Consider the following 11,350-nt stretch of genomic DNA (forward strand, 5'->3'; position numbering starts at 1 on the left):
CACATGTCGCGAAGGGGGTGGGTCATCGTGGACGTCTCGGAACCGCAGAGGGCAGTTGTACGCGGCGCGTACCCGAGCTCAGACGCTGGGCGTAATGCGAGGGTGGCGTGTCACTCATCCGAAGCGGGTTCATCGAACGACTGGGAGCTAGGCCACGCCGTCAATCCATGCATAAGTTTCGCAAATCTCACCCTCAACTTCTAAAAATCGTAACTTTCTCATACGAGCTCCGTTTTCGACGTTCTTTATATCCACGCGAAGATGGGGACGTACTCTACAACTTTCGTTTAGACTCCGTCGGCTAATTTTGACTCGATTTTAAATTTTGTATTATTAACACGCCGGGACAGGATTGGTCCGTTAAATCCTCATAACTTCTTCATCTGACGTCCATTTTCGCCCATCTTTTTCTCGTTACGCTACTCTTAACGAGATCTTCGATTCTCGTTTAGGTCGTGTCGACTAAAAATCACTCGATCTAATATTCGAATTTCGGGCTGTACACTGCTAATCCGAAACTTCGAAAAATCATAACTTCTTCATACGAAGTCAGATTTGGGCGTTCTTTTTATCGATGTTTTTAGTTTAACATACTCAACGAATTTCGTTTATATCGCTAAGGCTAAAACTCGCTCTATCATAAATTCACTATTTACGCTTCCCGGTGCCGTGCCAGTTTCGTTGCGAAACTTCGACGGGTCATAACTTCTTCGTTATAACTCGGATTTCGACATTCTTTATATGTATGGAAACCTTGTGACATATACTACAACTTGGTTCAAATTATTTATTCTAAATAATCTTTTGTCGAAAAGTAATTTTCGACCCCTATTGCCTCTAAATTGACTAGCCCGGATCTACGGGCGTTACAGATACCTCCAAGAGACGGCATAAGTGGGGAGATTCTGGATCTAAGTCTTCCCTCCAAGCTATACACCTTCAACTTCAAAGCTTCTTCAAATGAATACAAAAAGATCAACACTCAAGGCCCTCCACAAGCTCACACACTCATAAAGGGAGATGATACACATTATTAGGGTTTCTGGGCAGAGGAGGCTGGTAAGGAGGCTAGCCATGGGACTTAAGGTCATTAAATAGGGTGAAACACCCTAAAAATTAGGGTTTCCTTCTCAACTACCAACTCGTCGAGTTGGTTCATTAATTTTTGCGGCCAAAGCCCTTTTGACACGTCGATTTGAAGCTTCCAACTCGCCGAGTCCCAAGGAAATATAAACAATTGGAGAAATAAACTTATACCAAAACCAAGAGTTACAGTGTTTGAAACAACAATGTTGTTATAAGAAGTGACTCCTAATAATAAGTGAACAGATGCATACCAACTATTCAAATGGAGCAAAAGAAATTTGTATCTACACCCTACCATTGATTAAACTATTATTACTTGCCGGTACAAATAATTGTTCAAAGATGATGATACCTTTTAAGGGAGTGGAGTATATCTATTCGAAACATATACAATTACAATAATACCTAAGAAGAATTACTTCAAAATATAAAAACACATACAAGGACATAACATGTAATCTACCTCAATGTTAATCAATCTTCCATTGTACGTTATACTTCAAATTTAATGCATACATGTGTAGTTCCTAAATCAAGATATATAATGTAGCTAACAAATGTAAGGGTCATTTAGTGAGACATTTTATCAAACAATTGGCGTTCATTAGAAAGTAATCCTAAGTGACGCATATTATCAAATAGTTGGAATTCATTAGAAAGTAGCTCTAAACAGCCACGAGTGATTGTTAACAGATAACCAGGCTACTGTCTTCTATAGCGGAAGTGTAACAAAGCAACCAAAAATCACTAGAAATGACCAAAGTTGTAGGAGCTTAAAGCTATTTACATCAAATGTATTTAGAAGATTCAGGATATTTTGAAACAAGGAAATTGAGAAAAAAGTGTTGATTGATGACTGTAAGAATATTTGATTACTCACCTGCATGTATAAAAGTTCGATGGTTCCATTATTGGCAGTGGGTAACAAGTTCACAACATTGACAACTCTGTAATCATGAAATCTTGAGGAGTCTCATTGAGGATTTCATCGATCCTTGTAGGCAGGAGACCAACCAAGTCGTAGGCTTGTGCTACCACACTAGTGCAACCATGAGAAATAGCAATGATTCCAATGGAATCTGGACCAGGCTATATGAAGGAACAAGAAGCATCAAAAACAGATCGGATAACCAAAAAATGAAATTGAATGGAGAGAAAATATGGCATTCGATAATAAATAGTTGACGAAGAATGGAACTAGCTTTTGGACACTTGTGATAAAGCATAGGCATTCATGAATGTGTTGTGTTCGTTTAGGGGGGAAGTATGGTTGGTTGGAAGTAGACAAAGTTGAAGAAGGTTTCTGAACCCTATAATTTTGACATACCTTCTATTACACGACGGATGAAAAAAATACCACGCGTGGTTCTTCTTTAACTTCATTTTAGACATTAATTTTAAAGAAGATGAGAGACGATGAAAAATTATGTCTATAGGAACTCAAAATTATTTCATAAAAGATGGCATAATTTTTATGAACACTTTTTGCCTGTTATAAAATGGTTGTCCGTCGTAATTCCTTTGTTATCAAAGTCCTTTATTCTAGTAGTGGTTTACTCGTAGTTTTCAACTGTAGATGCATAGTTCGTCAGTTTTCTTGTTTTTTTAGTTCTCACAATAACTCATATATATATATATATATATATATATATATATATATATATATATATATATATATATATATATATATATATATATATATATATATATATATATATATATATATATATATGTCATATTCTTATTCATTTTGCAACATATCATTTTATGTTTTTTTATTTTATTAAATTTCACATGGTATTTAAATGTAATAATAAATTCATATTAATATCATAAATGAATTTTCCTTCTAATTTCAAAATCACTAAATTAAAGTCTCATTAGGTATCCTTGTTTATTTATCTAAATTATTTGTTTAAATTTAAAAGAGAAAAAAAAAACAATTTAATTTAATAATTCAATATTTTTCTCGCTTTTCTTAAATAAACAGATGTAATACATAAGTCTCACACCTAGTGTGTGTGTGTGTGTGTATATATATATATATATATATATATATATATATATATATATATATATATATATATATATATATATATATATATATGAATCGTTAATTCTTAATTCCTCCTCTTTAAATCGACTGTCACTCTCTAAATCGACTGTCATCACTGCTCCCCCTCTCGTAGTATTCTTCTTTTCGAAATTGGTATCGGGAGAGAGGTCTCCAGGAGGTATTACCATATTTATCTTTCAACTGTATTATTCTTAATCAGCGGTTTGTTTGTGTGAGTTGGATTTCGACATTTGTATTTGGGTCTCAACCGCTATTTTTCTTATTGATATTTCATATATGTTCTGAAATCTCAAATTGACTTTATGTGTTTTGATTCAGGAGGTCTTATTTTTTAGATTTACTGGCAGGCCCGGTCCTGACGGTGGGCAACCCGGGCGGTCGCCCAAGGCCCATGTCTCTAAGGTGCCCAAAATTCGTAGAGTATATTGTATAATTATATAAAGAAAAAACTAACTTATTTTAAAATGTTTGGAGAAATATTTTACTTTAAATATTAAAAGTCAATTTTATAATGTTGTGTCTATTTTCTATTTATTTGTTATTATATTTGTGGTTTGGATGGTCTATTTTTCTTTTCGTTCTATCTTTGGACCGGCCTATTTACTTTGCCTTAGGATTTGGAGTTCGACATCTTAAATCGGTTCTGAAATCTGAATATCTAGGATGACATCTGAGTACCTTTCATTGTTAGTTGTAAGATTGAAGACAATGCATGCATTGTATGATTCTCAGTTTTTAACTTTGTATATGACATGAACTAAAAAAATTGCCTAAACAAACAATAATAAAACTATCGAGCTGCATAATTCACAATCACATTACATGCTATAAAATGTTACATAGCCAACAACCATGTCGATGTTTTTTTTTCTTTAAAACAAACAATACACAAGCTTAATTAACAAGGTAATTGTCGATCAATATAAACACAAACTTAAGTATAAATTGGTGGCGGGGAGTCAGGTGGATTCATGCCATGACGTGGGTTTCCTTGTGGTGTTGGTGGTGCTCTTGGATCATATCGTTCGGTTCTGAACGACCCCCCTTGATCTGTAATATTTATCATCATTATATTATCGATCAGTTGTAAACAAATATGAACATGAAAGTTAAGAGAATTATTATCATATTAATACCAAAAAGATAATTAGGGAAAATGAAGAGAATTAGAATAATAAAACAAACCTGCAGCGATCAAAACCATTTGCATTATGAAGATAGCACAAATAAAGATGAAGATGATGGAAGCACTTCTCGTTTTGATGGAGGCCATGGAGACAAAATTCAAACTTCCTCAATATTCACAAATGATTCAACCACTGTTTTAAGTATATAAAGTCAACTAAAACATCAACCACTTATTCTTTTCTTCATGTCTTTTAATGTTTTTGGTAGGAAGTTATAAAGAAAATCATAGTCGGCCGGAGCAGATATCTAACAAATTAATTTTACGAGAGCTATGATTGGCATGCTTATAGCGTTCACACTAACTCTCTCTGATTCGTCATATGAACACACCTTTTATTTATCATATTTTTGTTTACTAGACATGTATGAAAAGTGAAAACATTTAAGGGTGTTCATACTTCATTCATATATACATATATTAATTTTTTTAATACTAGTTAAAATGGATTGATATTTTTTATATTTTAAATTTTTTTACATATGGTTAATAACTAAATATGCTAATCTCATAATACATTTTGGATGATATTTTATATTTTCAATTCTTTGATTTTACCAGGTTGTCTTTGATTTCTTATTTAAATTGTCATATTCATCCAAGTATCTATTTTTGATTTTTCGGAAGTAACATGTTGAACATAAAATGCAATCTAAATCGATTTATCTAAACAAATAAATTTAAATTGGCATATTCATCCAAATATCTATCATTGAATTTGCCTGGTAACATGTAGAGATTAATAAATAAATAAAAAAACCACAAAAAACAAAAACAAACAAACAAACTTAGGAACGAATTAAGACCAGTTTGAAAAGTAGATGTGATATAATGTCATTGATTTGAAACATTAAACCTGTTAAAAAAACTTGACTCCATTTGAAGCCTAAACTATGGAAATAAATATAATGCAAGTAATATAATCATTTGATCGTAGGAATAACTTGGGACATCGCTTGTTAAACATATGTGTTGTGTGTTATTAGTGTGAGATCGGGAACAAAATATTTTCATGGCTAAATTAGGTTTTTACGAAGCACGAATTTTTTTTTAATTGAGAAAACATGTTCTTTTTAGTAGAGGAAAACTCATAGGAAATGAGAGTAATGAGAAAACATGTTTTGTTTAGGTATAAAGGTCGTTCAATGTGTTAAGTTGGGATTGACCAATGTGAATGACAGGAATATGCAAAACGTTGTCGATAATGACATAATATATATTGCTTTTATTGCTAAAAGTTGTGAGTATACATGTGTTGGGGCTTAGATGAGACATGGCATAAATAAGACATTCTTACCTATTTAAGAACACTTGTTTTGGTATATAAAATGTTCAACATTCCAAGAGTCACTTATATCCATGCATGTCTTATGTATAAAATATTTTTTTATAGATTATATAAATAATTATCAGACTAATAAAATATATTTTTTTTTGAAAAAAAATTGATATAAAATTGTCAAAAATACTATTTCAAATGATATAAAACGATTTTTCTTTATATGTAAAAATAAGCAGATAAGTCAATAATAAATTAGTATATCCTTTTTTGTCATTTTTATAGGCATAAGTTGAAATTGCCAAACATTAAAAAATAATTTAGCAGTTTATTTCATTTTGATCCCATACAAATAAAGCTAAATATTTTTTTATAAAACTTGATTTTAATAACAAATAAGGTAATAGACATTTTCAAAAATAAACATAAATTATTTTAAATAATGAACTCCAAACACCCCTGGTAAGGATCTCTAATCCTACTCCAAACTCCATTAATTTCTTTATTTTCTAGTTAAACCATCTCCAATTATTTTTTGAGTAAATGGATAGTATAATTCTATATATGGAGTAATCCTTTTTATTTGCTTCAAAACTGAAATGAACAAAATAAAAGTGAACGTTTTGCTTGTCAATTTTAGTCCTTTACAATTTAGATTTATCATTTTTTTTTAATTAACTGCCTACAATTTAAATGATATTAATTAAATACAAATATAAAATAAAATATTTTTATATTGCATTCATATAAAATTATGAATATATTTTAAAATCTATGTCGAAAGGTTTTGATAATTTTTATAAATTGAAAAAAGGAATATACTAAACAATACATCTTTTGAAAGAAAAAATTGAGTAGCCTAGTAGGGTTTCAAAATAGGGAAAATTTCATATATATCCTTACAAACATTAAAAATTACATGGATATCCTTCCAAAATTCATAATTACATATATATCATTGTTAACCTATTAAACTCACATTTATATCCAATCTTATAATAAAATAAGGTATAAATTAATTTAATACAATAATACATATTTAAAAATCAAAATAAAAGATAATTATACCAAAATACCCTTTCCAAATTGTTAAAGAAAAAAACTAAATAAATTTAATTAGGATTAAAACATAATTAAATATGGAAAACTTCAAAACACACGTTATTTAATAAAACCTTCAGGAACTCATTGTGAAGAACTTGACGTGAAGTGAAGAACTCTTGCCGTTTCTTCTTGATCGCTCACTTATACAAATCGTTGATAGCCTCATTATTCTCTTCTTCATCACAACAGATTTATCCTGTTCTTCATTCCATTAATTTTGATTTCGTATTTGATTAAGTTCTTGCATCGATTAATTTTTGGTTTACAATAGACAATTTATTATCCTCCTCTTTAATGGATAATGAGGTTGATTACCTGCTGTTGGAATAAAAGGGTGGTAATTGGTGTAAATTGCTGAAATGTTTCAAGATTTGGTGTTTGGGAATTGTATAAATATTTTGCCAAATGAGTGGCACCTGTAAGAAAATTTAAACCAGATGGGAAATCAAGAAGGGCCTGTAATATAAAGTCTAAGAGACGCTGCTTCTACAGTTAGATTATGGTATGGGAACTTCAATCGCGTACAAAGACTTATCGTTGAGGTGTCTCACATTACTTTTGAACCAAGGACATTCGACATTAGGTTACCTGAACCCCTTTCTATTGATACTTGATGCCAATTTTTGTACATTCAATTGTGATTCATGATTCATGATTCTCAACTCGTAAAAAATTTGAGTCAATTTAAATGAGTGGGGACAAGATTAAGAAAAAGGGAGAAACCAGTACTAGCTATCAAGGGCAAAAGGTAAGGAGAGAACACGAGGAGGGAGAGATGGATCTCGGTGAATAGAAAACTTGACCCTTCCAGATTTGAAAGATTTGGGCGAATTGATGGACCAAACCCTTGAAAGATTTGGACGAATTGGTGCAGCTGCAGCTATTGTACCACCTCTACAACAGGCGGTTGTTGGTGGTAGCAGTTCAAGTATGGTGGCGGATAATGTGAGTGGTAGGGATGAGATGCAAAGGGGGGCTCAAACTACTCAATGGTTCACAGATTGGATGACCAATCCTTCTGAACATAATTAAGAGGCGTGATTTTGAACTCAAAAGCTTATTAACAATTCATAGCAAAATATAATAGATTTTAATTTGGGAGATAATTTAGAAAGGGTATTTTGGTAACATTATATGTATTTTTGATTTATAAATTTATTTTAGATATTAAATTGATTTATATCTTATTAAATTATAAGATTTGATATAAATGAGAGTTTAATAGTTTAAGAAGGATATATAAGTAATTATAAATTTCGGAAGGATATATACGTAATTCTTAATGTTTGCAAGGATATATATGAAATTTTCCCTTAATAGTAAAATAGTATTTGTTTTATTTTTTTATTTTTATTTTAAAGTTAAAAATTAAAATATGGGGAGTTGGAGTTTTGGAATCTGGTGATGATATAAATTGTAAGCCCTAAACATTATTGAAGCGATCCAAGTATTAGCCCAAATATATAAAGGCTATCAATTGAGCCCACATTATATTATATACCAGCCCCTTTACATTTCCAATCCAAGAAAGGAAGCAGATTCGTATCAAGAGCGACGAGGGAGATGAACTGAAGCAGATTCGGATCAACGACTAGAGACCTTCGCACCCCACAACTACAGGTTCCATTTTTCTTCAACTTTTTCTGCTTTCGTGTTTCTTGTTCATGTTTCTAATTGTTTGTTGTCTGGGGTCATTGATTGATGTTAATAACCATGTTCATCTAGCTTTTCTGATTATAAAGCGTCTTGATTTGTTTAGTCTTATGACTTGGATTTCTGAGGAACCAAAGTTTCGATGATGAAAAAACGGATCAAAATTAATAGAAAGGTTTGAAATCAGATCGCTTAGAATGACCAAAAGATTAGAAATCAGATTGCATGCAAGCTGTTTGATCAAATGCCTGAGATAGATTACCTTCTTTATATGTGATTAGATTTCCCATTTTATTAGAAATTTAGCAAGTGAAGTTTCAATCTTACAATTAAGCAATCGAAATCAATTGACTTCAAAGTTGAGCCAGTGCTTTTTGAATTCATTATGAATAAGAAAGCTGACATGGCAGCTTGCGTGGACTGTTAACATTACAGAAAGGCTGATGTGGATACATCATCATGCAATTGTTCACAAGTGTTGCTTCTTGCTTTGCATAATACTCCTACAAACTGTATACGGGTACTTTCTTTTCTTCATTCTAGTAGTATATATTTGTTTTAATAAGTCAGTTACATTTTAACAACTTTTTCCACCAATTATATTTTAAAAATATTCCAATTACAGGGCTAATTTGGACATTTTAAATGTCGGGGAAGAACTGCAAAAGGAAACTCTACCATTACAATCAGGATCCCGTATCTACCAACTTCAAGGCCTTAAGCCAAATCATTGGTATGAAGTGAAGATATCATATCCTGCTTCTGTAGGTATAATATAATAATAATACATAATCTTTTAGCTTTTTTATTATTATTATTGTTAACAAAAACTTGTTATATTTAATATCAGATACCCGCTAGCTTTTCATTACAACTTAAAAAAGAAAATCCAAACTTTGAGCCAAAGCACCAGAGGAAATTACTCAATACTGAAAAGTTGATTTTCAAGAATGATGATGAAGACTTACAAATCAACCAGGTTTAAGCTTAAATATCTCTTTCATAGTGTTTTATTACTTAATTTTTTATTTATTTATTTATTTTGAGAAGTAGTAATTTAGATTTCTTGTTTTTTAGAGTGGAATGTATGTCATGTTGACTGTGGAAACTGAGGGGGTGGTTGCTATCCCAAATGGAAAGGAGAGGGAAATGGTTATATATAACATAGGTAACTTTTATCAAGTTAACTTTAAATTTACAAATTTAGTCCCTGTGGTTTGAGATTTTTTTATGAGTTATGTCGAAAAGAGAATCTGTTATCAGTTTAGTCTTTTTTATTATTGCAGCTTGTTATCATCTTTTTTTTTAATTACTTAACAATTTTATTTTGAATTGCAGTTTGTGATGAACTATTGTTAGGTATTCCACACAAGGCTTGGTGGGTTGTGATGTTTGTAATTATTTGTTTGGGTGTGGCATTTGTGATCCCATCTTTTCTTCCTTCACTTCTTATAACAACAGATCGAATGCCATTATTAGCTTCCAAGAATTCCTGACTTAATTCATCATCAGTATGCTCACAAAGTGTATTGGAAAATGGAAGATTTTGATACTTGAAGCAAGTTTGAAAGTTGGCAGTTTTTGGGATTCTTGATCATATTTATGTTTGGGATGTTAATGATTTGAGAAAGTTGATGTATAATGGTAATTAACTGTTAGACTTTGATCATCAAATGGCTTTTCGAAGTTTACTTTCAACTAGAGGTGTTCACTTTTTTTTTTTTTTTTTTAAATAAATAATATTTGAAATTGCGTTTTCAATGTTGAACTAGCCTATCTTGGGGTTATTATTAGCTAAACGTGAGAGGTTAAGGGGAAAAATATAGAAGGCAAGTTTTAAATTATGCAACTACATTTTTACCTTTGATGAAAAAAAATAACTTCAACTTGTTTCACATTTACCTTTATAAGAAAAAAAAAACCAGCTCCATAGTCTAGATAAACCAGGTAGTTCGAATTTTTAACATTTTCTAACTTAATTACTATGTTTTTCTGTGAGATGGTTTCTACATTTAATGGAATAGGCATTTAGCCTATTGAAACCATTTTATGCTGTGAAATCACTTTTTATTTATCACTTCACCAACAATATGACAAGTGAACAACTAATTGGTTAATTAGGTTTTTAATTTGAAGAACTAAATTAAACTAAAGCATAAAGCATTAAAAATGAAAAATAGCAAGGCACTAGAGCGTTGCAAAATACAATAATGAAAATTAAGGTCACAAAACCAATCAAACTAGTTTAAAAAATACTCACAATTCAGTCTATGTTTGAACCACTTGAAAGAGTAACTTGTAACTCATCCATTGATGAATTCATGTTGCTACAAATGTTTTTGAAAAAAGAGTCATTTCTAGCCTTACAAATAGCCCAAAAGAAGGTATAGATTTGAGAACACTCCAGTTTAAGCCTATTTTTATCCAATCTTCAAGTTGGACATGAGTTCCAAACGGTTTTCCAGGAGAAAGAGGAAACAGACAAGTCCATTTAAGCATCCAAGACCAAATCGAAGCAAACACTTTCGTTACTTATTGAAAACCTAGATCAAACCAACAATTTACAAATCAATTTCCAAATAATTTTCATTTCCATATTTTTATATTAATCATGATGATAAATATATAAGAAAAACCACTAATATGCACAAAAAGTAAAATTACTAAAGTCATTTAATAAAAAATATCCTGTTAGTTGAAAAAAAAAGTCACCAACACTTCTTCCATAGAACAATTTTTCTTGCATAAGCACAATCAAAGACATAAGCAAAACAAATCAAACATAGAAAACCAAAAAATGAAAGAAACATCATTGAAATCCATAGACCACATGCAAGAAATTTTAAAGGTATAAACAACTCTACTAAGTAACGCCATAATCAACATTTCTTTTCACCAAGCACCAAATAAACGGATAAGAAGGGAGGGGAAGATAGTTTGGGGAAGACGTTGGAATAGGTGGCCT

The 11,350-nt window shown here is 31.1% G+C and overlaps 1 protein-coding gene and 1 long non-coding RNA gene across 2 annotated transcripts; one reads left to right on the forward strand and one right to left on the reverse strand.

Moving 5' to 3' along the window:
- Nucleotides 1-3,945: 3,945 nt before the first annotated feature.
- LOC122197017 (uncharacterized) lies at nucleotides 3,946-4,619 on the reverse strand. Its single transcript, XR_006189797.1, has 2 exons — nucleotides 4,349-4,619; nucleotides 3,946-4,213 (listed from the first exon to the last, which is right to left on the reverse strand). It is a non-coding gene; the product is annotated as an uncharacterized LOC122197017 (long non-coding RNA).
- Nucleotides 4,620-8,776: 4,157 nt separating this feature from the next.
- Nucleotides 8,777-10,083, forward strand: LOC111912600 (uncharacterized). Its single transcript, XM_023908345.3, has 5 exons — nucleotides 8,777-8,905; nucleotides 9,011-9,149; nucleotides 9,236-9,364; nucleotides 9,463-9,553; nucleotides 9,724-10,083. Exons 1-5 carry the CDS (start codon nucleotides 8,829-8,831, stop codon nucleotides 9,879-9,881), a joined length of 594 nt encoding a protein of 197 aa, XP_023764113.1. The 5' UTR covers nucleotides 8,777-8,828; the 3' UTR covers nucleotides 9,882-10,083.
- Nucleotides 10,084-11,350: the final 1,267 nt, after the last annotated feature.

The sequence above is a fragment of the Lactuca sativa genome, chromosome 3 (assembly GCF_002870075.4).
Source record: "Lactuca sativa cultivar Salinas chromosome 3, Lsat_Salinas_v11, whole genome shotgun sequence".
Lineage (NCBI taxonomy): Eukaryota > Viridiplantae > Streptophyta > Magnoliopsida > Asterales > Asteraceae > Lactuca > Lactuca sativa.

Bases quoted from the DNA above. Each gene is read 5' to 3' on its own strand.
- LOC111912600 (XM_023908345.3), top strand. From the start codon at position 8,829: ATGTGGATACATCATCATGCAATTGTTCACAAGTGTTGCTTCTTGCTT. The intron at 8,906-9,010 runs GTACTTTCTTTT...TTCCAATTACAG, and splicing joins CTCCTACAAACTGTATACGG to GGCTAATTTGGACATTTTAA. The intron at 9,365-9,462 runs GTTTAAGCTTAA...CTTGTTTTTTAG, and splicing joins AAGACTTACAAATCAACCAG to AGTGGAATGTATGTCATGTT.